This window comes from Monodon monoceros, unplaced genomic scaffold, assembly GCF_005190385.1.
Source record: "Monodon monoceros isolate NGI ecotype Baffin Bay Population unplaced genomic scaffold, NGI_Narwhal_1 Super_Scaffold_19, whole genome shotgun sequence".
Lineage (NCBI taxonomy): Eukaryota > Metazoa > Chordata > Mammalia > Artiodactyla > Monodontidae > Monodon > Monodon monoceros.
Window position 1 is genome coordinate 50,045,274 of NW_021703775.1, and position 21,978 is coordinate 50,067,251.

At 46.0% G+C, this 21,978-nt stretch overlaps 1 protein-coding gene across 2 annotated transcripts in view; it reads right to left on the bottom strand.

Moving 5' to 3' along the window:
* TTC7A (tetratricopeptide repeat domain 7A) overlaps positions 1-17,840 on the bottom strand; it is a 121,668-nt gene extending 103,828 nt beyond the window's left edge. Inside the window, exons 1-2 of one of the 2 annotated variants that reach the window (XM_029232615.1) lie at positions 17,585-17,840; positions 3,412-3,575 (exon numbers count right to left, since the gene is read on the bottom strand). In XM_029232615.1, the coding sequence (XP_029088448.1) occupies positions 3,412-3,575; positions 17,585-17,768 (348 nt within the window). In that variant the 5' untranslated portion in view covers positions 17,769-17,840. The remainder of the gene's footprint in view (positions 1-3,411; positions 3,576-17,584) is intronic. The other variant, XM_029232616.1, reaches the window with a different exon arrangement.
* Between the last annotated feature and the right edge of the window lie 4,138 nt (positions 17,841-21,978).

The window sequence follows — 21,978 nt, forward strand, 5'->3', positions numbered from 1 at the left end:
AAGACAGTTGACAACAGAGCTTCCACCAAGCTGGCAGAAAATTAAGGACAATGTGGTGAATGTTTCTAAAGCTAAAGTTATACTATTTAAAACGTTATCCTTAATTCTTAAGCACATCTGTCTTGTGTTTCAGTGTTATTTTTTCTTTTATGGAGTGATGGTTATAGAAGATGGTATGGTTTTGCTGTTGTGTTTTGGGGCTTTTTTAATGTCCTTCCTTGGCAGAATGAAAAGTTGGCTACACTCAGCAGAACCCATGCCTCTGAATTTGAACCTGGCCTGTCAATCCAACAGTCAGGGAACCACAGAGCCCAGGCCCTGTGGAAGGATGCTATGTAGGAAGTCACTGGGTCTGGGGAATAGTCCCTCTGCTGGGTGGGTCAGGCGTGTCACCTAGTCTTTTTGTTTCTCATTGTCTCTGTCAATAAATAGGGAAGAATGACCTCATGTGGATACCCAGGTAAGAGGAAGAAAAGATGAGGAAATACTTCACAGATGCAAAATGAGACCTGAAAAAGCAGGAGTGGCAGCATCACCACCAACGTTAGCTCAGGTTTCTCAGTCATTATTTCATTTCTACTCCAGCACTACGGAGACAGCACCAGGAAATGGCAAACAGCATGAGAACTTGGGAGTAGAGGCAAATAGGCCCGCATTCAAGACCTGCACTGTGGTCCTTGGCTAAGTGACTAACCTCTCCTAGGTCTCAGTTTCTTCATCTGGAAAATGGGGATAATAGTAAATACCATTGCAGAAGGTTACAGAGAGGCACCAGCGAGAGGGTGCAAAGCCTGGCACTCACTGGATAACAGAAGTTAGGACAAATGGCTCATTGTCACCAGCCTCCAAAGCACTGAGCTGTATAGGATCTCAGAGATGACTAAGAGTAGAAAGTTCCAAACTACCCTGAGGAGGCGCCCCAGGACCCACCTCTCCTCCTCATCCCATCAGAGCTACTTGGGATGCAGGGGAATCCACCAGAGATTTCATCTGCTGCCAGGAAAGAGCATCCCCCCAGCCACACCCTGGCCTTTGGGGTAAGATAGAGAATCCCACAAACTATTTTTAACATTTTACTTTGCCTGATCAACAGCAAGTTTTTGGCCTTGGCTCGGAAAACAGTGAATTTCTCAATTTCATTGGTGTCTATGTATGTCTTTGATTAACAAAGCATGGTAAAATTTTAAAATTAACCGCTAGCCCTTTTTTAATTTTTAATTTTAGTTTTTTGGTCGCACCACACAGCTTGCGGGATCTCAGTTCCCTGACCAGGGATTGAACGCGGGCCACAGCAGTGAAAGCCCAGAATCCTAACTGCTAGGCCACCAGGGAACTCCCAAGCATGGTAAAATTTGTACTTAATAAATGTGATATGGTAGACAAAATAGTTTTCACAATAATACACGTGGATACCATTCAGCCAATACAAAGAATGAGGTACTGGCATGCAGAAAGCTTCAAGTGAAAGTTTTCAGTGCAAAAGTGCAACTTGACAAATATGAATCCTATGACTAATAAGAAAAGAAAGCTCCACACATGTGTATGTGTGTTTGTTAACGCACAAAGAAAGCATATGGGATTCACACCAAATGGTGACTAGCGCTCAACTCTGGGGATGGAAGTGGGCATGGGGGTAGGGGTGGAAACAAGGATGTATTTATTAGTCAAACTCTTTATTTTATTTAGTGAATTTTTTTTTTTACAATAAGCCCGAGTCATTTTTATTTTAAAAAGAATTTTTAAATATATAATAGAGTCTACTGGAAAGAAAAAAATTAAAAGGGTCTTGGTGGGAAAAGCTTGAGACCCATCAATCAAGTCCAACCATTTTGATTGGCAGACGAGGAACTGGAGGGTCCAGGATATCAGGGGACAGGCTCAGGGCCAAGCAGCTATTTTAATCCGAGACAAAACCTCCCAGAGCTACAATAATCCCTGTCAAGGAGTCTAAACGCAGTTACCTTAAACTTCCAGTATAGTCTCCCCACACTGCTTACAGAAAACGCCCCCCACTTCTTGGCCTGCTGTTCCAGTCCCACTCTCTCGCCCTAATGTCCCTTTACACCAATTACACACCAGTCCCTTACACTCTTGCTAACTGACATACTTTAAGGAAATTCTTCTAAGAGGAGCTCTTTGAGTATACACTGCTTCCGTAGCTTGGAATGCCTTGTCTTATCTGTGTATGTCTATATCCTGACCTCCCTCAAGGTCCAGCCCCCAGATGGGTCCAATTCCAGCACTATCATAATCCTGACTTGCCTCCCCACCTCACCCCAGGGAATGTCCCCCTCAGACTTGCCTCCCCATGCATGCTACTCCTGTAGCATGTGTCACGGTACACCCTGAATAATTTTTTAATAGGACTATCTTCCCAGTAGCCTTGCAACCTCCCTGAGGGCAGTGTCCATGCTGGACTCATCTTTATTGCCCTGAAAGTACATAATACAATGCCTTGCACATAGTAGGTTGCAATAAAATATGTAAGTCAGGAAATATATTACTTTGGAACATCTCTTGAAAAATCATTTCCCCTTGGGCTCTCTAATGACATACCCATACTTCTTTTATAGTTCAGGATACATGGTAATTGAGAACAGTTTCAAACTTGAAACTGCCTGAGAATCACCAAGAGAGCTTGTTAAAATGCAGGTTCTGAATCAGATTTTGCATTCTTAACCAGCTCCCAGATGATGCCCATACTGCGTGTGCGTGGACCATGCTTTGAGCAGTAAAGGTCTAAAGAAAGCTGTGACTATACTTCCCTCTATACTGCCCCTCAGTGCCTTGCATATAGTAGTTGCTCAATAAGTGCACATGGACTCGAACTGGCTTGCCATGTTATGGAGTGCTTCCGTTGCTAGCCAACTCAGAATGTTTGCCTGTTTCCAACTAGATCATACATTCACTGAGGTTTTATTTCCCTGAGATCCTCAAAGAAGCCAAAGGACCAGGCACAAACTAGGTCAACCAAACGCTGTGTAATAGAAATATATAACTTGGGCCACAAGTGCAAGCCACAAGTGTAATTTAGATTTTTCTAGTAAACATTTCTAGTCACATTAAAAAAGGTAAATATAGGTAAAATTCATTTTAATAATACATTTTATTTAATATATTCTAAATATTATCATTTGAATATGTAATCAATATAAAGAATTGATGCTCTTTTATATTCCGCGTTTTGTACTAAGTCTTCAAAATCCAGTGTGTGTTTCACACTCACAGCACAGCTCAGTTTGGACAAGCCATGTGGCTAGTGGCTACTGTACTGAACAGGGCAGGCCAACCCTTAAGGGACACTTGCTGCTCAGGTGACCAAATGACCCCAGAAGGTCCTCACAGCAGAGACGAGGCAGGAGAGAGGAGAGACAGCTCCAGGCTGGGTGGGTGGGGGGGTCTACAACTTACCGGCAGCCTCCCGTGATTAAGGATACTGCTCAGATGGTTTCTGGCTTCATTCATCTTCGGCTCACTCTTCTCCGGCAGAGGGATAGAGTCTTTTATCTTGGAGTGGTTCTCCTTCAAACACTGCTCCAGGAGGGCCTCGGCCAGGAGCAATTTCCCAAAGCCATCTGGAAAACAGGGCAGGGATCACAGTGGCTACGTGAGGACAGCAGTCCCCTGAACATGGCAGATGTGGAGACTGGTACATGCCCCTGTACCCACCCAACACCCCCAACCCAGCATTTGAATGGCTCGGATCTGAGAAAATAAAGACATCGTTTCTATGCACTTAAAACAGCCTTTAAAGAAAAAACACACATTCTACCATGGTCACAGCACCAACTGCCCCCTTGGGTTTATTTTCTGTAGTTCAGTGTTTGAGGAGGTGGAGTTCCCAGGACTTGGAACAAGCCCAGAATTTCAGAATTTAAAATGAGGGACAGAGATTGGTTCAAGATGGCGGAGTGGAAGGACGTGCGCTCACTCCCTCTTGCGAGAGCACCAGAATCACAACTAACTGCTGAATAATCATTGACAGGAGGATGCTGGAACTCACCAAAAAAGATGCCCCACATCCAAGGACAGCAGAGAAGCCACAATGAGATGGTAGGAGGGGTGCAATCACAATAAAATCAAATCCCATGGCTGCTGGGGGGGTGACCCACAAACTGGAAAACACTTATACCACAGAAGTCCACCCACTGGAGTGAAGGTTCTGAGACCCACATCAGGCTTCTCAACCTGAGGGTCCAGCAACGGGAGGAGGAATTCCCAGAGAATCAGACTTTGAAGCCTGGCAGGATGTGATTGCAGGACTTCGACAGGACTGGGGGAAGGGGAGACTCCACTTTTGGAGGGCGCACACAAAGTAGTGTGTGCACTGGAACCCAGGGAAAGGAGCAGTGACCCTATAGGCGACTGAACCACACCTACCTGCTAGTGTTGGAGGGTCTTCTCAGATGCAGGGAGTGGCTGTGGCTCACCATGGGGACAAGGACACTGGCAGCAGAAGTTCTGGGAAGTACTCCTTGGCGTGAGCCCTCCCAGAGTCCACCACTAGCCCCAACAAAGAGCAGGTAGGCTGCAGTGCTGGGTCGCCTCAGGCCAAAAAACCAACAGAGAGGGAACTCAGCCACACCCATCAGCAGACAAGCGGATTAAAGTTTTACTGAGCTCTGCCCACCAGAGCAACAGCCAGCTCTACCCACCACCAGTCCCTCCCTTCAGGAAGCTTGCACAAGGCTCTTAGAAAGCCCCATCCACCAGAGGGCAGACAGCAGAAGCAAGAAGAACTACAATCCTGCAGCCTGTGGAACGAAAATCACATTCACAGAAAGACAAAATGAAAAGGCAGAGGACTATGTACCAGATGAAGGAACAAGATAAAACCCTGGAAAAACAACTGAATGAAGTGGAGATAGGCAACCTTCCAGAAAAAGAATTCAAAATAATGATAGTGAAGATTATTCAGGAGCTTGGAAAAAGAATGGAGGCAAAGATTGAGAAGATGCAAGAAATGTTTAACAAAGACCTAGAAGAATTAAAGAACAAAGACCTAGAAGAACTAAAAAATGAACAGAGATGAACAATACAATAACTGAAACGAAAATACACTGGAAGGAATCAATAGCAGAGTAACTGAGGCAGAAGAACAGATAAGTGACCTGGAAGACAGAATGGCAGAATTCACTGCCATGGGACAGAATACAGAAAAAAGAATGAAAAGAAACAAAGACAGCCTAAGAGACCTCTGGGACAACATTAAAAACAACAATATTCGCATTATAGGGGTCCCAGAAGGAGAAGAGAGAAAGGACCTGAGAAAATATTTGAAGAGATTATAGTAGAAAACTTCCCTAACATGGGAAAGGAAATAGCCACCCAAGTCCAGGAAGTGCAGAGAGTCCCAGGAAGGATAAACTCAAGGAGCAACATGCCGAGACACACAGTAATCAAACTGACAAAAATTAAAGACAAAGAAAAATTATTAAAAGCAACAAGGGAAAAATGACAAATAACATACAAGGGAACTCCCATAAGGTTAACAGCTGATTTCTCAGCAGAAACTCTACAAGCCAGAAGGGAGTGGCACGCTATATCTAAAGTGATGAAAGGGAAGAACCTACAACCAAGATTATTCTACCTGGCAAGGATCTTAATCAGATTTGATGGAGAAATCAAAAGCTTGACAGACAAGCAAAAGCTAAGAAAATTCAGCACCACCAAAAAAGCTCTACAGCAAATGCTAAAGGAACTTCTCTAAGTGGGAAATGCAAGAGAAGAAAAGGACCTACAAAAACAAACCCAAAACAATTAAGAAAATGGTAATAGGAACATACATATCGATAATTACCTTAAATGTGAATGGATTAAATGCTCCAACCAAAAGACACAGGGTTGCTGAATGGATACAAATCAAGACCCACATATGCTGTCTACAAGAGATCCACTTCAGACCTAGGGACACATACAGACTGAAAGTGAGGGGATGGAAAAAGATATTCCAGACAAATGGAAATCAAAAGAAAGTTGGAGTAGCAATACTCATATCAGATAAACTAGACTTTAAAATAAAGAATGTTACAAGAGACAAGGAAGGACACTACATAATGATCAAGAGATCAATCCAAGAAGAAGATATAACAATTGTAAATATTTATGCACCCAACACAGGAGCACCTCAATACATAAGGCAAATGCTAACAGCTATAAAAGAGGAAATCGACAGTAACACAATAATAGTAGGGGACTTTAACACCTCACTCACACCAATGGACAGATCATCCAGACAGAAAATTAATAAGGAAACACAAGCTTTAAATGACACAACAGACCAGATAGACTTAATTGATATTTACAGGACATTCCATCCGAAAACAGCAGATTACACTTTCTTCTCAAGTGCGCATGGAACATCCTCCAGGATAGATCACATCTTGGGTCACAAATCAAGCCTCAGTAAATTTAAGGAAATTGAAATCATATCAAGCATCTTTTCCGACCACCACGCTATGAGATTAGAAATCAACTGAGGGGAAGAAAACTTAAAAGACAAACACAGGGAGGCTAAACAATATGTTACTAAATAACCAAGAGATCACTGAAGAAATCAGAGGAAATCAAAAAATACCTAGAGGGCTTCCCTGGCAGCGCAGTGGTTGAGAGTCCACCTGCCGATGCAGGGGACACGGGTTCGTGCCCCAGTCCGGGAGGATCCCACATGCCGTGGAGCGGCTGGGCCCGTGAGCCATGGTCGCTGAGCCTGCGTGTCCGGAGGCTGTGCTCCGCAGCGGGAGAGGCCACAGCAGTGAGAGGCCCACGTACGGCAAAAAAAAAAAAAAAAAAAAAAAAAGTACCTAGAGACAAATGACTATGAAAACACAATGATCCAAAACCTATGGGATGCAGCAAACACAGTTGTAAGTGGGAAGTTTATAGCAATACAATTCTACCTCAAGAAACAAGAAAAATCTCAAATAAACAATCTAACCTTACACCTAAAGGAATTAGAGAAAGAAGAACAAACAAAACCCAAAGTTAGTAGAAGGAAAGAAATCATAAAGATCAGAGCAGAAAGAAATGAAATAGAAACAAAGAAAACAATAGCAAAGATCAATAAAACTAAAAGCTGGTTCTTGGAGAAGATAAACAAAATTGATAAACCTTTAGCCAGACTCATCAAGAAAAAGAGGGAGAGGACTCAAATCAATAAAATTAGAAATGAAAAAGGAGAAGTTACAACAGACACCGCAGAAATACAAAGCATCCTAAGAGACTACTACAAGCAACTCTATGCCAGTAAAATGGACAACCTGGAAGAAATGGACAAATTTTTAGAAAGGTATAACCTTCCAAGACTGAAGCAGGAAGAAATAGAAAATATGAACCGACCAATCACAAGTCACGAAATTGAAACTGTGATTAAAAATCTTCCAACAAACAAAAGTCCAGGACCAGATGGCTTCACAGGTGAATTCTATCAAACATTTAGAGAAGAGTTAACACCCATCCTTCTCAAACTCTTCCAAAAAATTCCAGAGGAGGGAACACTCCCAAACTCATTCTATGAGGCCACCATCACCCTGATACCAAAACCACACAAAGATACTACAAAAAAAAAAATTACAGACCAATATCACTCATGAATATAGAGTCAATCTGTGTGGCAAACTTCGTTATTGTCTTACTGGAAGAAATTGCCTCAGACACCCCAACCTTCAGCAACCACTGCCTTGATCAGTCAGCTGCCATCAATATCGAGGCAAGACCCTCCACCAGCAAAGAGACTATGACTCACTGAAGGGTCAGATGACGGTTAGCATTTTTAGCAATAAAGTATTTTTTGCATATAGATGCAAAAATCCTCAACAAAATACTAGCAAACAGAATCCAACAACACATTAAAAGGATCACACACCATGATCAAGTGGGATTTATCCCAAGGATGCAAAGGATTCTTCAATATACGCAAATCAATCAATGTGATACACCATATTAACAAACTGAAGAAGAAAAACCATATGATCATCTCAGTAAACGCATAAAAAGCTTTTGACAAAATTCAACACCCATTTATGACAAAAACTCCCCAGTAAGTGGGCATAGAGGGAGCCTACCTCAACATAATAAAGGCCATATACAACAAACCCACAGCAAACATCATTCTCAATGGTGAAAAACTGAAAGCATTTCCTCTAAGATCAGGAACAAGACAGGATGTCCACTCTCGCCACTATTATTCAACATAGTTTTGGAAGTCTTAGCCACAGCAATCAGAGACAAAAAAGAAATAAAAGGAATACAAATTGGAAAAGAAGAAGTAAAACTGTCATTGTTTGGAGATGACATGATACTATACATAGAGAATCCTAAAGATGCCACCTGAAAACTACTAGAGCTAATCAACAAATTTGGTAATGTTGCAGGATACAAAATTAATGCACAGAAATCTCTTGCATTCCTATACCCTAACAACAAAAGATCAGAAAGAGAAATTAAGGAAACAATCCCATTCACCACTGCAACAAAAAGAATAAAATACCTACCTAGTGAGGTAAAAGACCTGTACTCAGAAAACTATAAGACACTGATGAAAGAAATCAAAGATGACACAAACAGATGGAGAGATATATCATGTTCTTGGATTGGAAGAATCAATATTGTGAAAATAACTATACTACTCAAAGCAATCTATAGATTCAATGCAATCCCTATCAAATTACCAGTGGCATTTTTTACAGAACTAGAACAAAAAAATCTTAAAATTTGTATGGAGACACAAAAGACCCCGAATAGCCAAAGCAATCTTGAGGGAAAAAAACAGAGCTGGAGGAATCAGACTCCCTGACTTCAGACTGTACTACAAAGCTACAGTAATCAAGACAATATGGTACTGGCACAAAAACAGAAACACAGATCAGTGGAACATGATAGAAAGCCCAGAGATAGACCCACACACTTACCGTCAACTAATCTATGACAAAGGAAGCAAGGATATACAATGAAGAAAAGACAGTCTCTTCAGTAAGTGGTGCTGGGAAAACTGGACAGCTACATGTAAAAGAATGAAATTAGAACACTCCCTAACACCATACACAAAAATAAACGCAAAATGGATTAAAGACCTAAATGTAAGACAGGACACTGTAAAACTCTTAGAGGAAGATATAGGAAGAACACTCTTTGACATAAATCACAGCAAGGTATTTTTTGACCCACCTCCTAGAGTAATGGAAATAAAAACAAAAATAAACAAATGGGACCTAATGAAACTTAAAATGTTTTGCACAGCAAAGGAAACTATAAACAAGACGAAAAGACAACCCTCAGAATGGGAGAAAATATTTGCAAACGAATCAATGGACAAAGGATTAATCTCCAAAATTTACAAGCAGCTCATGCAGCTCAATATTAAAAAAACAAACAACCCAATTCAAAAATGGGCAGAAGACCTAAACAGACATCTCTCCAAAGAAGACATACAGATGGCCAAGAGACCGATGAAAAGCTGCTCAACAACACTAATTATTAGAGAAATGCAAATCAAAACTACAATTAGGTATCACCTCATACCAGTTAGAGTGGGCATCATCAGAAAATCTACAAACAACAAATGCTGGAGAGGGTGTGGAGAAAAGGGAATCCTCTTGCACTGTTGGTGGGAATGTAAGTTGATACAGCCACTATGGAGAACAGTATGGAGGTTCCTTAAAAAACTAAAAATAGAATTACCATATGATCCAGCAATCCCACTACTGGGCATATATCCAGAGAAAACCATAATTCAAAAAGCCACATGCACTCCAGTGTTCATTGCAGCACTGTTTACAATAGCCAGGTCATGGACGCACCCTAAGTGCCCATCGACAGACAAGTGGATAAAGAAGATGTGGTACGTATATACAATGGAATATTATTCAGCCATAAAAAGGAACGAAATTGGGTCATTTGTTGAGACGTGGATGGATCTAGAGACTGTCATACAGAGTGAAGTAAGTCAGAGAAAAACAGATATCGTATATTAATGCATATATGTGGAATCTAGAAAAATGCTACAGATGAACCAGTTTGCAGGGAAGAAATAGAGACACAGATGTAGAGAAACAAACATATGGACGCCAAGGGGGGAAAGTGGTGGGGGGGGTGTGGTGGGATGAATTGGGAGATTGGGATTGACATGTATACAGTAATATGTATAAAATGGATAACTAATAAGAACCTGCTGTATAAAAAATAAATAAAATTCAAAATTAAATTAAATTAAATTTTAAAAAAGGAAAAAAAGAATATTGAGGGACAAAGTCACACCCATGCTCCAAGGTGATAAGTTCTTACACAAGGAAGGAATTCCCTGCAGACAACTGAAGAGGAAAAATATACAAGCTGGCTTAATAACACATTGTCAGGTGCTCCTATCTTCCATGTAGCAGAATTGGTTTTCTCTGTTATTAAGGTATTTTAGCATGACCCAGGGATAACCTAGCAACCAAGGAGAGTTAAGGACGGAAGCAGATTTACTGGTGTAGCATGGCAATCCTTGGGACTTTCTGGAGTTCCCGCACACGTTAGCTCGTCCACAGACCTCACCCCTTGGCTAGTGATTTCATACTGCTTGGTTTACTTTGCTGTCTCCCCCACAGCACTGAAAACTGCAATCCTGAAGCCACCGTATCCCTGCTACCTACAGCAGGGGCGACCTGAGTGGGGTGGGATCCAGCTGCTCAGGGTGCAGGGTTTGAGGTTGAGGGTGGTTTCAGGACCGCCTTGGGTGGCTGTGCTTGGTGACTGGCTCCTGGCCTGTCCCCCTCGAACAGAGCAAGGACCATTTAATACAGGCACCCAATAAATAGCAACTGAGTAATGGGATCCTTTCCACTCCCCCATGGGGAAGCCCTGAGGCTCAGGGAGTTCTGTGCCCATCCAAAATGCCTCCAGGGGGGCTTCCCTGGTGGCACAGTGGTTAAGAATCTGCCTACCAATGCAGGGGACATGGGTTCGAGCCCTGGTGCGGGAAGATCCCACATGCCGCAGAGCAACTAAGCCTGTGCACCACAACTACTGAGCCTGTGCTCTAGAACCCACGAGCCACAACTACCAAGCCCGTGCACCACAGCTACTGAAGCCCGCGCGCCTAGAGCCCATGCTCCGCAACAAGAGAAGTCACCGCAATGGGAAGTCCACGCACCACAACGAAGAGTAGCCCCCGCTTGCCACAACTAGAGAAAGCCCATGCAGCAACAAAGACCCAATGCAGCCAAAAATAAAATAAAATACATAAATTTATTAAAAAAACAAAATGCCTCCAGGAACATGTGCTTGATCCCACGTCCTCTAGTGCTCTTCCTGCTGCCAGAATGGCATTCTCAGACCTACTCAGAATGCCACTCACTCCTTACTCTCAGGACCACTGCAGTTTGCTCACAACTCAAAGCCACAGGTGTAAAATTGCATGTCCCTGAATAATTGTCTCTCTTCGTAAGGGAGATTCCCCACAGAGAGCATCCTGGAAGCCCAGATGGATGTCACAGCCTAGCAGCCCATCCTTTGCTACCTACCTCATGATTTCTAAAAGTAACATTAGGAAGAAATGGCCAAAAATGATGGTTCAAACTATCATCCATCACTAGTGGGACAGAAGTTGGTAGAACCTCTACAAAGGGCAACTTGGAGACATATATCAAAATTATTTCTTGCACATCCCCACTGAGTCAGCAATCCCACGCCTACAGATGTCCTCGAACATGTATGTGTAAAACAACCAACATATAAGGTCATTCCTGCTGCGCTGTTTATAATAGCAGAAAACCAGAGAAAACTTTATGTCCATCAACAGAAGGCTGATTAAATAAAGCATGATATATCCATTAAAAGGGACACCATGTCACAATAAAAAGGAATGAGGAGGCTCTGTATGGGCTGTCATGACATGAACTTCAAGATAAACTGATTAGAAAGTAGAGCACACACAGTGGACCACTGTGTGTTTATGCATGAAAATACGTAAAAGGATAACACGAACATCTGCTAACTTTTCTACCTTACAGGGACGGGGGCAGAGATGGAGGGAGGCTTTTCACTCGTTACTTTTGGGTACCTTTGGAAGGTTGACCCATGTGAATATATTACCTAGTCAAAATTAAATTTAAATCGACCCAAGAATAGAAGGAATCTTCTACGTTTCCAATAGCTCAGCCAGGAGGGGGAGTGGGCTGCTTAGAAGTGGGTGCCTGAGCAGCATTCCTGAGCTGTGGGCCACCTGGTAATGGGCTGTCCCCTTCTAATCTGTTTTGCATCTATAAAACCTGAGGTAGAGCTATGAACCTCCTCCTTCCCACAGAACCTCATCCCTCCCCAGGCTCCGCCTGCCGGGCTGGTCCCGCCCCTCCGCCGTCAGGTGCAGCGGTGCGCACAGCTCCCGCCCCGCGGTCTGCAGGTGCCAGTCTGCAGCCCAGCCTTCCGGCCACCGGGTCCCGCCTCCGCCACCCAGCTGCCCCGCCCAGAGCTCCCTAGGGTTCCTTTCCTTCCATGCCAAGAGAAACCAGCTTCCTTCTAGGCAAACCTCAATCTTGAAATACTCCCCAGAGCCCACACCTCTCCTCAAAATGTCCTCTGAACACATGTGTGGTCCGTGGTCTGGGGTGGGTCTGTGCGTCTTTGTGACCCAGTCCCGCGGGGTGAGTGCAGAAATTTAGAGTATATGTTCAGAAACGCTGATAACCATGTGACAGAATAATTGTTGAATCAAATACTAAAAAATTGGTGGTGGGGGGAGCGGGTATCAGTTTATGTATTTTAAGAAAGTATCGGAACACAACAGATTGGGAATCTAAAAAAAAAAAAACCAGAACATAAAACTGAGCCTTCACCACAGACCGTTTGAGAAGCACTGCTCTAAACTTCAAAAGTGCCTTTTACTGAAAAAGGGGGGCTGGTATTTGCTGATGGCCCACTGAGTACCAGGTACTTTATTATATAGTATCATTTGACCTGCACAGCCCTGATAGGTAGAAATGATTCCCATTTTATAGATGACAATAAAGATGCAATGTTGTTATGGTCACAACCCACATAACATAACACAGCCAAAGAACAGTCCTCTTCCCCACCTCCCACACAGAGCAGAGCTTCTGACAGTTTGGAAATGAAGAACAGTCTAAGAGCTGTAAACAGTAGGTTAAAAGCGAATCGTAATTCCAAGGACAGGAATAAGAGTAGTTCTCACTGTCACACACTTGTGAGTTTCAGACTGTTTTGTAGATTAACACTCCGGATCCTTCTCCAGAGCCTTTTTGCCCTCCCTCTTCACACCCAACTCAGTCTCTCTGTTTTTCCGTTTAGCATACACTCAAGTAGATATCGGGAATTTACTTTCTTTTCTTCCTTGTCTAACTCTCTTCCCTGCTCCACATTTTCCATCCCACTGTTCTCAACTGGTCAGTCTATGGAACTGAAGGGTAGTTTGGAATGAAAAGTTCTAGGTTTTCAGTTGTTAAATAAGAATCCAGGTGGATCGAGGCTTTCGTATCCTTCTCCAAAGGTAAAACAGATTGCTCTTCATCATCCTAGCGTACGAAACCTACTCCCTATCCTGGTTTGGGTAAAGTGTTCCAGCTTCTCCCTTGCTGGGGCATTAGGAAGGCCTTCCTCCCAGACAGTGCAACAGACTCTGGGAGCCTGGCTCCTGATTCTGGCAGCCCAGCCCAGCTCTCTGCTCTCAGCAGAGGTCCAAAGGAAGTCCCCACTTAGTGGCCCGCCCAGTCTCCCCACCTTGTTTAGGAGGCCTCTGGCGGCTAGCTTCCTATCCACTCCCACCCCTCTCCAGGCCTCTCGCAGCGTGCCAGTTCACAGGGACCCACTTCAAGGATACCGGCCTCCTCCCTGGAACCCATATTTGCAGGGCAGTGCTCCCCATTCTTCCACCTGCCAATTCAGTCAGGAAGGGTGGTTCCAGCTGGCAGGCCAGGCGCTCAGACCAGACCCTTCCCTACTGGGTCAAATGGGGCCACGATGGTCTCTGCAGAGGCTCACTTCACAGGACTGCAAAGGGCTGGGACCTTCCAACCGCGGCAGGAGGAGGAAGAGGGCAAAACTAGTGAGAGGCCACCTGCCTCAAATGTACTCCTGCTAACTTCGACTGAAAAAATGCTCAGAACAATTTCCAGTTCTTTTTTAAAAAAATCACTAATTAAAAAAAAAGATAGGGGATGACTACAGATTAGGAGAGACTCCAGATGGATGGAGAGAGTAGCAGATGTGATCTAAGCAAGTATAGTAAAAGAATATTCGAATCTAGGTGGTGGGAATACAGGTGTTTACTGCAAAATTCTTTCAACTTTTTGTATGTTTGAACTTTTCATAATAAAATGTTGGGGATAAAAGAAAGATTCAACCCATTAGCCAAATGCAACGTGTGGCCTTATTTGGATCCTCATTCTAGCAAACAAACTGTAAAATTAAATAATTAGATGAGGGGGAGCTGTAGTAAAAATATGGTAGTTTTATTTTTCAAAAGAGTTCTTGTTTGATAAATACATACTGAAATATTGCAACGTGGGGGAGAAACGGCCCAGGGTGTAGCTCAGACAAAACTATTCATGAGTTTGTGATCACTGACACTGGTTGATGGGTATATGGGATTCATTTTTCTCTCTACTTTTTTGACGTTTTGGAAATTTTTCTCAATAAAGTGTTTTGTTTCTTTTTAAACCACTTGGATGGGGCTCTTTGTTTTTACGTGAACAAAACCCTTTACAGCTAGCCACCCTCTGGGGTTCCCCTGCTCCATCCTGACCAAATCTAAACCGGATGTGAGTTTGAAAGAAAATGTACAAACAGTAGTAACCACCTTCCCCCTGGGCAGGTGGTGGGGAGCAGCCTCCCCAGACAGGAAAAGGGGGCCCCTTCCGCAGGAGCATCTCCTGATCCTTTACTCCCACCAGACCAGAAAGAGGTCCCCCCCTTCAGCTGGGTCTTCCCCTTGTGCTCCCTGGAGTGAAACCCATGTTCTGGGGGCTATCCTTCGTTTCTTTGGGAAATCCCACAGATACAGCAGGGCCTCTGTCTGTAAAATAGCGTTCATCTGGGGTTTGTCCTCCTCCCTCAGCACCTTCCTCACCTCTCCCAAATTATGTAATTATGTTGAAGCTTCTGGTCGTTGAGTCTAACACACCAGGTGGGACTTTTAAGAATCTCCCTCCCGGGCTGCAGGTGGCTCAGTGTCCACAACCCCTCAAAAAAACAGGCCCTGGATCCCTCCAGTGATCAAGGAACCCAGTGGAGAGAGAACCAAAATAGCAGACAATCCAAAAAATGCCCTAAGCATGGGCTTCGGGCGTCATTTGTTTTCCTTCCTTGTGTGTGTCTGTGTGTGCACGTGTGTGCAGGCATGTGTGCGTTCTGGGATAAATGTATCTGGAAATAACAATGGGAGAAAATCGCTCATAGGACCAAACCCCAAAATTGGCAGGAGAGACCCCACTGACCTTAGCCTCCCTCTTTGTGCTAGTCAGCTCCCACAGTGAAGCCAACCCAGGCTCCACACTCCTCCCTCTGTCACTAGTAGACCTGGTGTCAGGGACTCTGGTTTGGGTACAGTCTCTGCCACATACTCATTATGTGACCTTTCTGGGCCTTGATGTCTAAAATGGGGACAATAATTCCTGCCCTCCCCACAGGGCTGTTTACAAAAAAAGTTTTTTTCAAATAGAAGAAGCACTTTATAACTATACCATACCATTTATAAACTATGCCATACCAGTGTTTCCCAATAATCCTTCACAGAGTACGGTCAAAGTAAGTTTGAGAAATGTGGTATTTATACTCTAACCTCGGCTTGAACATCATACGCAGGTGAGCATATTAAAGGCTCTGAGAAGTCCTGCAGTTAAAAAAGATCAGTTTAACAATACTGAATCTGTTAGGTCTAATGACTTAGCTTTTTTGGCTCCCCAAACCCTTTTATCCTAGAATACCAAGGAATTAATTACTCAACCTCCTTGAGGCCTCTAAAGAACAGCTTAGGAAGTAAAGCCCTGGATAGACTCTAGGCAGCCCCGGTTACTGTCTTGGGCCCAGCATGCTTCTCTGTGGCGCTGCCAACCTCACCCAGATTCCCACACTTGACCAGGCCCCAGTGCCCTCTGCATGGGTCATCTTCCATTCCACCCTCACCAGCGCCACCCCACCACATCACCCCACACAGGGGACAGAGGGGAACCTGGAATGTATCTGTCCTTCCCTGGAAGGCGGGGTCTCATCAGGTTCTACCAAACGTGCATCTTTAGCTCTGGCCACTACCCCTCACTGCCACGCTCAGACCTACCTCAAAGCCTCAAACCGACTGTCCATCGCTGCCACCTAGCCCCCTCAATGTCCATCTATCCTTCCTCCTCGTTGGGCAAACATACTCTGCCCTTCCCAGCACCAGTTAGAGACCAGTACCAGTTCTGCTGCTTCCTGAAAACTCCTCTTCCTCTAAGCACCATAATCTAACGCAATTGCCCTCTGATCGCCCCTCTGCCTTCCCATTCATTTTGTCATCTCTTCAAGCTGGGATTTTGTTATACTTCTTGGAGAGGTCATGGTGCAAGTGGTTAAAAGGATGTACTCAGAAACCTGGGTTCAAATCCTGGTTCCACCACTTATTGGCTGGATGATCAAGTTAGTTAAGTTCTCTGTGCCTCAGTTTCTTTATCTGTAAGTGGCAAACAAGAGTACCTGCTTCATGGGGTTGTTGGGAGAAACTGGGTTGATTGCAGCGCTTAGTACACTGGCACGCAGTGAGTGAGCGAGTTAGCTATTACTGTTACTATTACCGTTATCATTCTGTCTCCTCACAGAGCCTTCCACAGGCTGGGCAGTCTTTAAAACTCTTTATATCTGTATTTATTTACTCCCTGCCTCCTTCCACAAAGGCTCTAAAGTTGGCTGCGCACAAAGAGAGGGCTCAGGGCTGAGCTGAAGGCACCAGGAACAGGCTTGAGGTTGGAGACTGGGGCGGGGTGTTCTCCCACTGCCACATCAGGGTGCCTTCCAACCCCAGCACAAGAGCCCAGCCCAGCCAAACCAGCCCTACTGCTAAAGCCACAGACTGCCAGGGCTAGATGCGTCCCGAGCCAGAACTCAGAAGAAGAAACTGAGGCTTACCAGGCCTCTTTCCCACTTCTCCACCACTCCACCCGGCGCTCGTTAAGCCCCCAATCATACTGGCTGCGCACAGAACTTCGCCGTTAATTTGACTTGGGGGAAAGAGGGGGAGGGCAAGGAGAGACAGGCACAGCCTTCACCTGACGGAGTTTAGGAACCGGAATGGGGGTTGGAGGGGCGGCGCAAGAGTCCGGCCTAAGCCCCAATCTGATGCGTGCCGAAATCACCATTTCACAGCAGTCGGAGCAGCCCACATGACCCGAAAGGGCAGAGAGCAAAAACCGTTTCTCTCTTTTCCCCAAAGCATGTGAGTTTTTTCCTTGGGCAGAAGAACCTTCCTTACTACCCTGGTTGCTCCTAAGACCAGCACTGTAGGAACGGTAATACCGAAAGCAGCCACCGCCGGCCCCACGCAGTCGGGGCCCGCTTCCTGGAGGAGGCGCCTTTCGCGCGCTCCGCGCTTGTGAACCGGCCCCTTCCTTCCCTCACTCACCGGTGTCCATAGAGGTGAGCACGGCGTTCGGGCTGGCTCGCCGGCCGCCCCCGCCGCCGGGCACGACTAGCGTCTGCATCTGCCGGACCAGCTCTGGCATGCGGTCCCAGTGGCCCTCGGCGCGGCAGCGCTCCAGCTCGCTCTCCATCTTCAGGTGGGAGCCGTGCGCGCCCTTCGCAGCCATCTTCGAGCGGGCGCTGTCATGGGAGGTGCGGCCAAGAAGTGGAGACCCGGCCGGGGGCGGCGTCCCGGCTGGGGCACACACGCAGGCGGGGTCGACCCGGGCGCCAGCGGCGGCCGGGGCCCGGGTGGCAGCGGGGGCCCGGGCGGCGGCCGGCGGGCAGCAGCCGCAGCACCCAGCGCACCGCCTGGCGTCTCTGGGCTGGGGCTCCGGCTGAGCGGCCCGGACGCGTCCAGGAGCAGCCTCCGCCTCTGCTGCAGCAGCTTCGGGCGCCGCCGCCGCTGCAGCTGCTGTCACAGCCCCCGCCCGAGGCCTGGGCGCCGCCAGCTTCGGACCCGCCCCCGGCCGCGGCTCCACCCCCGCGGGGGCGTGGCGCGGCCTCGGCGAGCCGGGCGCGCGTCATTTTAACGCTGCGCGGAGCCCCGGAGCTCGGGGGCGCTTCGCTCGCCATCCCTCCCCCATCCCATCGGGGCTCTTGGCCTGGGAGACACCCGCCCCGACGACCCGGCTTTATGTGGTGGCCCCGTCACCACCGCACTCCGGCACGTCACAAATCCCGGGAGAGGCCGGCCGGCCGGTCACTCGCAACTCCTAGAGCGAGCCTCCCCGGAGAGCCGCCGGCTGCCGCCCGGGTCCCGCCCTACTGGGCCGCACGAGCCTTGCGCGCCACCCGCGGGGCTCTCGGGAGAACCCGCCGGTTCGGAGTCCAGCGACTCTCGGGACGCCTCCACCATGAGAGACTTGAACGTTGTTTTTTCAGAGCGGTGTTCCTCTTTCCAACCTGTCTGCCCCCAACCCAACTGGCAGGCCTGTCCTCTGCGGAATCCTGTTGCTCTGGATTTTTTAAACTTTTTAAGCTGTTTCTCCAACTCGGTATTTACATATTTAATTCCGGTGTCTGAAGACTGTGATCAAAGCTGTACCGAGCTCTAGGACTTAGCTCGCTGCTGTGTGGACTAAGAAGTTCAAAGGATTACAGGGCGGCTTCGGGGGCAGAGGCGGACGACACCCTCTGCCGAACACTGGTTACGGTGACCCCGCCTCGGGGCGACCCCAGCGTACAGGCCCGTGTGGGGATGGAGGCCGTCGCTCAAGAAATCACAGCGAGACCCAAACGACAAAACAAAACTAAGTGACATAGTGCATGGCACAGACCGAAGATTCCAGAATACGGGAGAGTTACAGCAAGCTTTTAAGTGTCAGAAGACTCACTGCTTCGTGCTTCTAGACAACTGTAACCGTGGGAAGTTTTTGTCAAGTGGAGCTCAGGCTCCTGGGCCCTTTGCTCTGCAGCCACAAGGGGTTATCTGTTGAAGGCAGCCTTCCTATCCCCCCGCCCCCCCTTGTCGCCCCCAACTCCCCCCTCCCCCGTGGATATCCTCTTCTGTAGGTTTCAAATGCTGCTCCATTCCTTGTTCGGGGGGCAGAATTCCTCACCTTGGCAGCCGCTCCGGGGTCTGTCCTGAGCTCTTAGAGACCAGGAGATAGATGAAGGAAAATGGGGACAGCTTTGGCAGTTCACTCAATTTACACAAACTCCTCCTCACCTACTCCTGTCAACTGCCCTAGCCGGCTTTTTGTTACCCTTTGCCTGCCCTTGCTGGTCACCAGAACCAGATTTCACTTGGAGAGAGAGGTGCGTGTACTGTGGGTGAGGGTGGCCTGAGGACACCCTGCTATTTGCCCCAATCTGGCATTCCCCAGAGTCAGCCCTAGGGCAGGCAAAGAAAAGCAGAGCTGATAAGAGGAATCCTGACAAAATAAGGAAAACTCTCCTCCCTCTTTTATCTCCAATCCTTTGCCAACCCCTCCCCCAGTTTGCTGGACTCCAGGGAACTAACTGAAGGGGTATTGCTGCCTGTTTCTTCCGCGGGTGCATCAATATTTGTGTGGGCATGGGAGGGAGGAACACAGCATCATGGTGAAAGCTTATGACGAACTGCCCCTCAGCACCACAAAACACATGCTGGACCCCTTCACGGCTCTTTTCCAGCAGAGACAGGACCCCAGCCCATTAGTGACCAACATCTTACAGGGGAGTAAGAGGCTGTAGGAACAAGAACAAAGAACAATCATGATCCAATCAGTAATATTTTCCAAAATCAATGACAAATAGAAAGAGTGGTGGTTGTTTTTATTTTTTAATAATCTGGGATTTCTCAGATGAGAGTTTCGGACACATTCTGATAAAGACCACTGTCATTTGCCAGCTCAGAAATGCTACCGAAATAACTTGCTGATCAGGTGAAGCTGAGTTCATTGCTTACCAGAGTGAGGGAGAGCACTGCCTTGACAATCTTTGTAGCATCTCAGAGAAAAGAAGGAAGTTCGCAGGAGGTAAATCGACTTAATGAGAAATGTGTATTTTCAGGGAGCAACAAAGATGGTACAGCACGAGGGACCATCTGGTTTAAAGGAGACTCTAAAGCCAAGCCAATAGGAGACTAATTGTTTAGCTGCTGCCCCTCAACAAAGTGGGAAGCTCTTGCCATTGGATCACAAGAGAGGCTAAGCTATTTGTCTTTATTCTCATGAAGTTAAGGGCTTAGTGAGATCTCTGATTTACTTATAGGTTGAAAGGCTTATGATGTTTAGTTAGGCCCAGAGTAGGAGGGTATTGAACACCTCATTTCAACTCACAAAAAACAAGTTCATGTTTGTTCTCAGAGAAAAGGTTTGGTTACCAGAGGCTTGGGCAGGTCAAATAATGGTATGGGAGTTTCAGAAAACTTGGGAACACACAGCCTGCAGTGGCCAGTGAGACTCAGGAATCCTCATAATTGTCTCTTAGTTGGCCGGGTACCTTTTGCACAGCTGGTTGTCTGGATTGAGATTTGCCTCCACGGAATAAATCTTGTCTTAGGTCGTGCACTTTCCTTTGACAAATTGTTCACTTCTCTTGGAAACCATATGCCCTCCCTGAGCTAAAAGAGGAAGCAGAGAGATGAATCAGCCTTAGAGCTTGCCTCACCTTTGGAACAAGAAAGATTATCCATATATTGGCTAAGAATAGGGTCACAGGGCAATTTAAAGCTCTGGAGGTCCTGGTTGAGGACTTGTGAAAAGTAGAAGGGCATCTCAGAAACTGAGGCATACCAGTCCAAGTATGTTGTTGATTTTCCTTGGAGAAGACAGGTATTAACTTTTAAAGAGACACCAAAGAAAGCAAAACAGAGTTCTACAATTGTACACCATGTGGTCAGTCTCCTTAGGCCTTGAGGATAAAACAGTATTTGAGTTTGGTTCTAAAGGGAAGTGGAGAGTGACTTCTTGATGGCCCCAGGGACCTAAGTGAATCTATACTCCTGCCACTGGGCTTTTGATTGGGAGGATAGGAGTATTACAAGGACTAGGATGAGGTATGAAGACTCCTATCTCTTTATGGCTTTTGATTTTAGTTTTATTCCTTCCTTAGTGCCTTGTTTGAAAGGCTATTGTGCAAACTTGGGTAGAGGTTTAGGTGGGTCAGTCTGAACCTTGATGGGTTTAGTTCTAGTAGAATGTCTGACATTCTGGAATTGCTTGCCCACAGGAGAGCTTCAATCTATGTTTGATTTACACACAAAAGTACTGGCAAATAAATAACCGAATTAGCCAGGACCTCATTATGAACAGGGAGGTCCTCAGGGACTGGAGGGAAGTGGCGTCAGGAGAGCATTTAATGTGGCAATTCCATTCACACAGTAAATCCCTTGCTATTAAGTTAATGAGTGTAGTGTCACAAAGGAGAAAAGAACATTCCTTGGTTAAAAGTACAGGGCTGGTGGTTAAGTGCCGGGGCCTAGGGAAGGTGTGGTTTTAGATATCTAGGATTATTAGATAGATGCCTGACCAAGTAGTTTGTTGACTCCAAGGAAAGGGTTGTACAGAGGGTCCCTGACTTATGATGGTTTGATTTCTTCCAACTTTGAGATGGTAGGAAAGTGATATCAGTTTGGTGGAAACCACCCTTAGAATTTCGAATTTTGGTCTTTTTCCCCAGGCTAGCAAAGTGCCCTAAGATCCTCTCTCATGATGCTGGGCAGGGCAGGGCAGCTTCCAGTCGGACACGTGATCACAAGGGGAAACAACCAATACACTTATAACCATTCTGTACCCACACAACCATTCTGTTTTTCACTTTCAGTACAGTAGTCAATAAGTTACAAGAGATATTCAATACTTTATTATAAAATAGGCTTTGTGTTAGATGATTTTGCCCAATCGCAGGCTA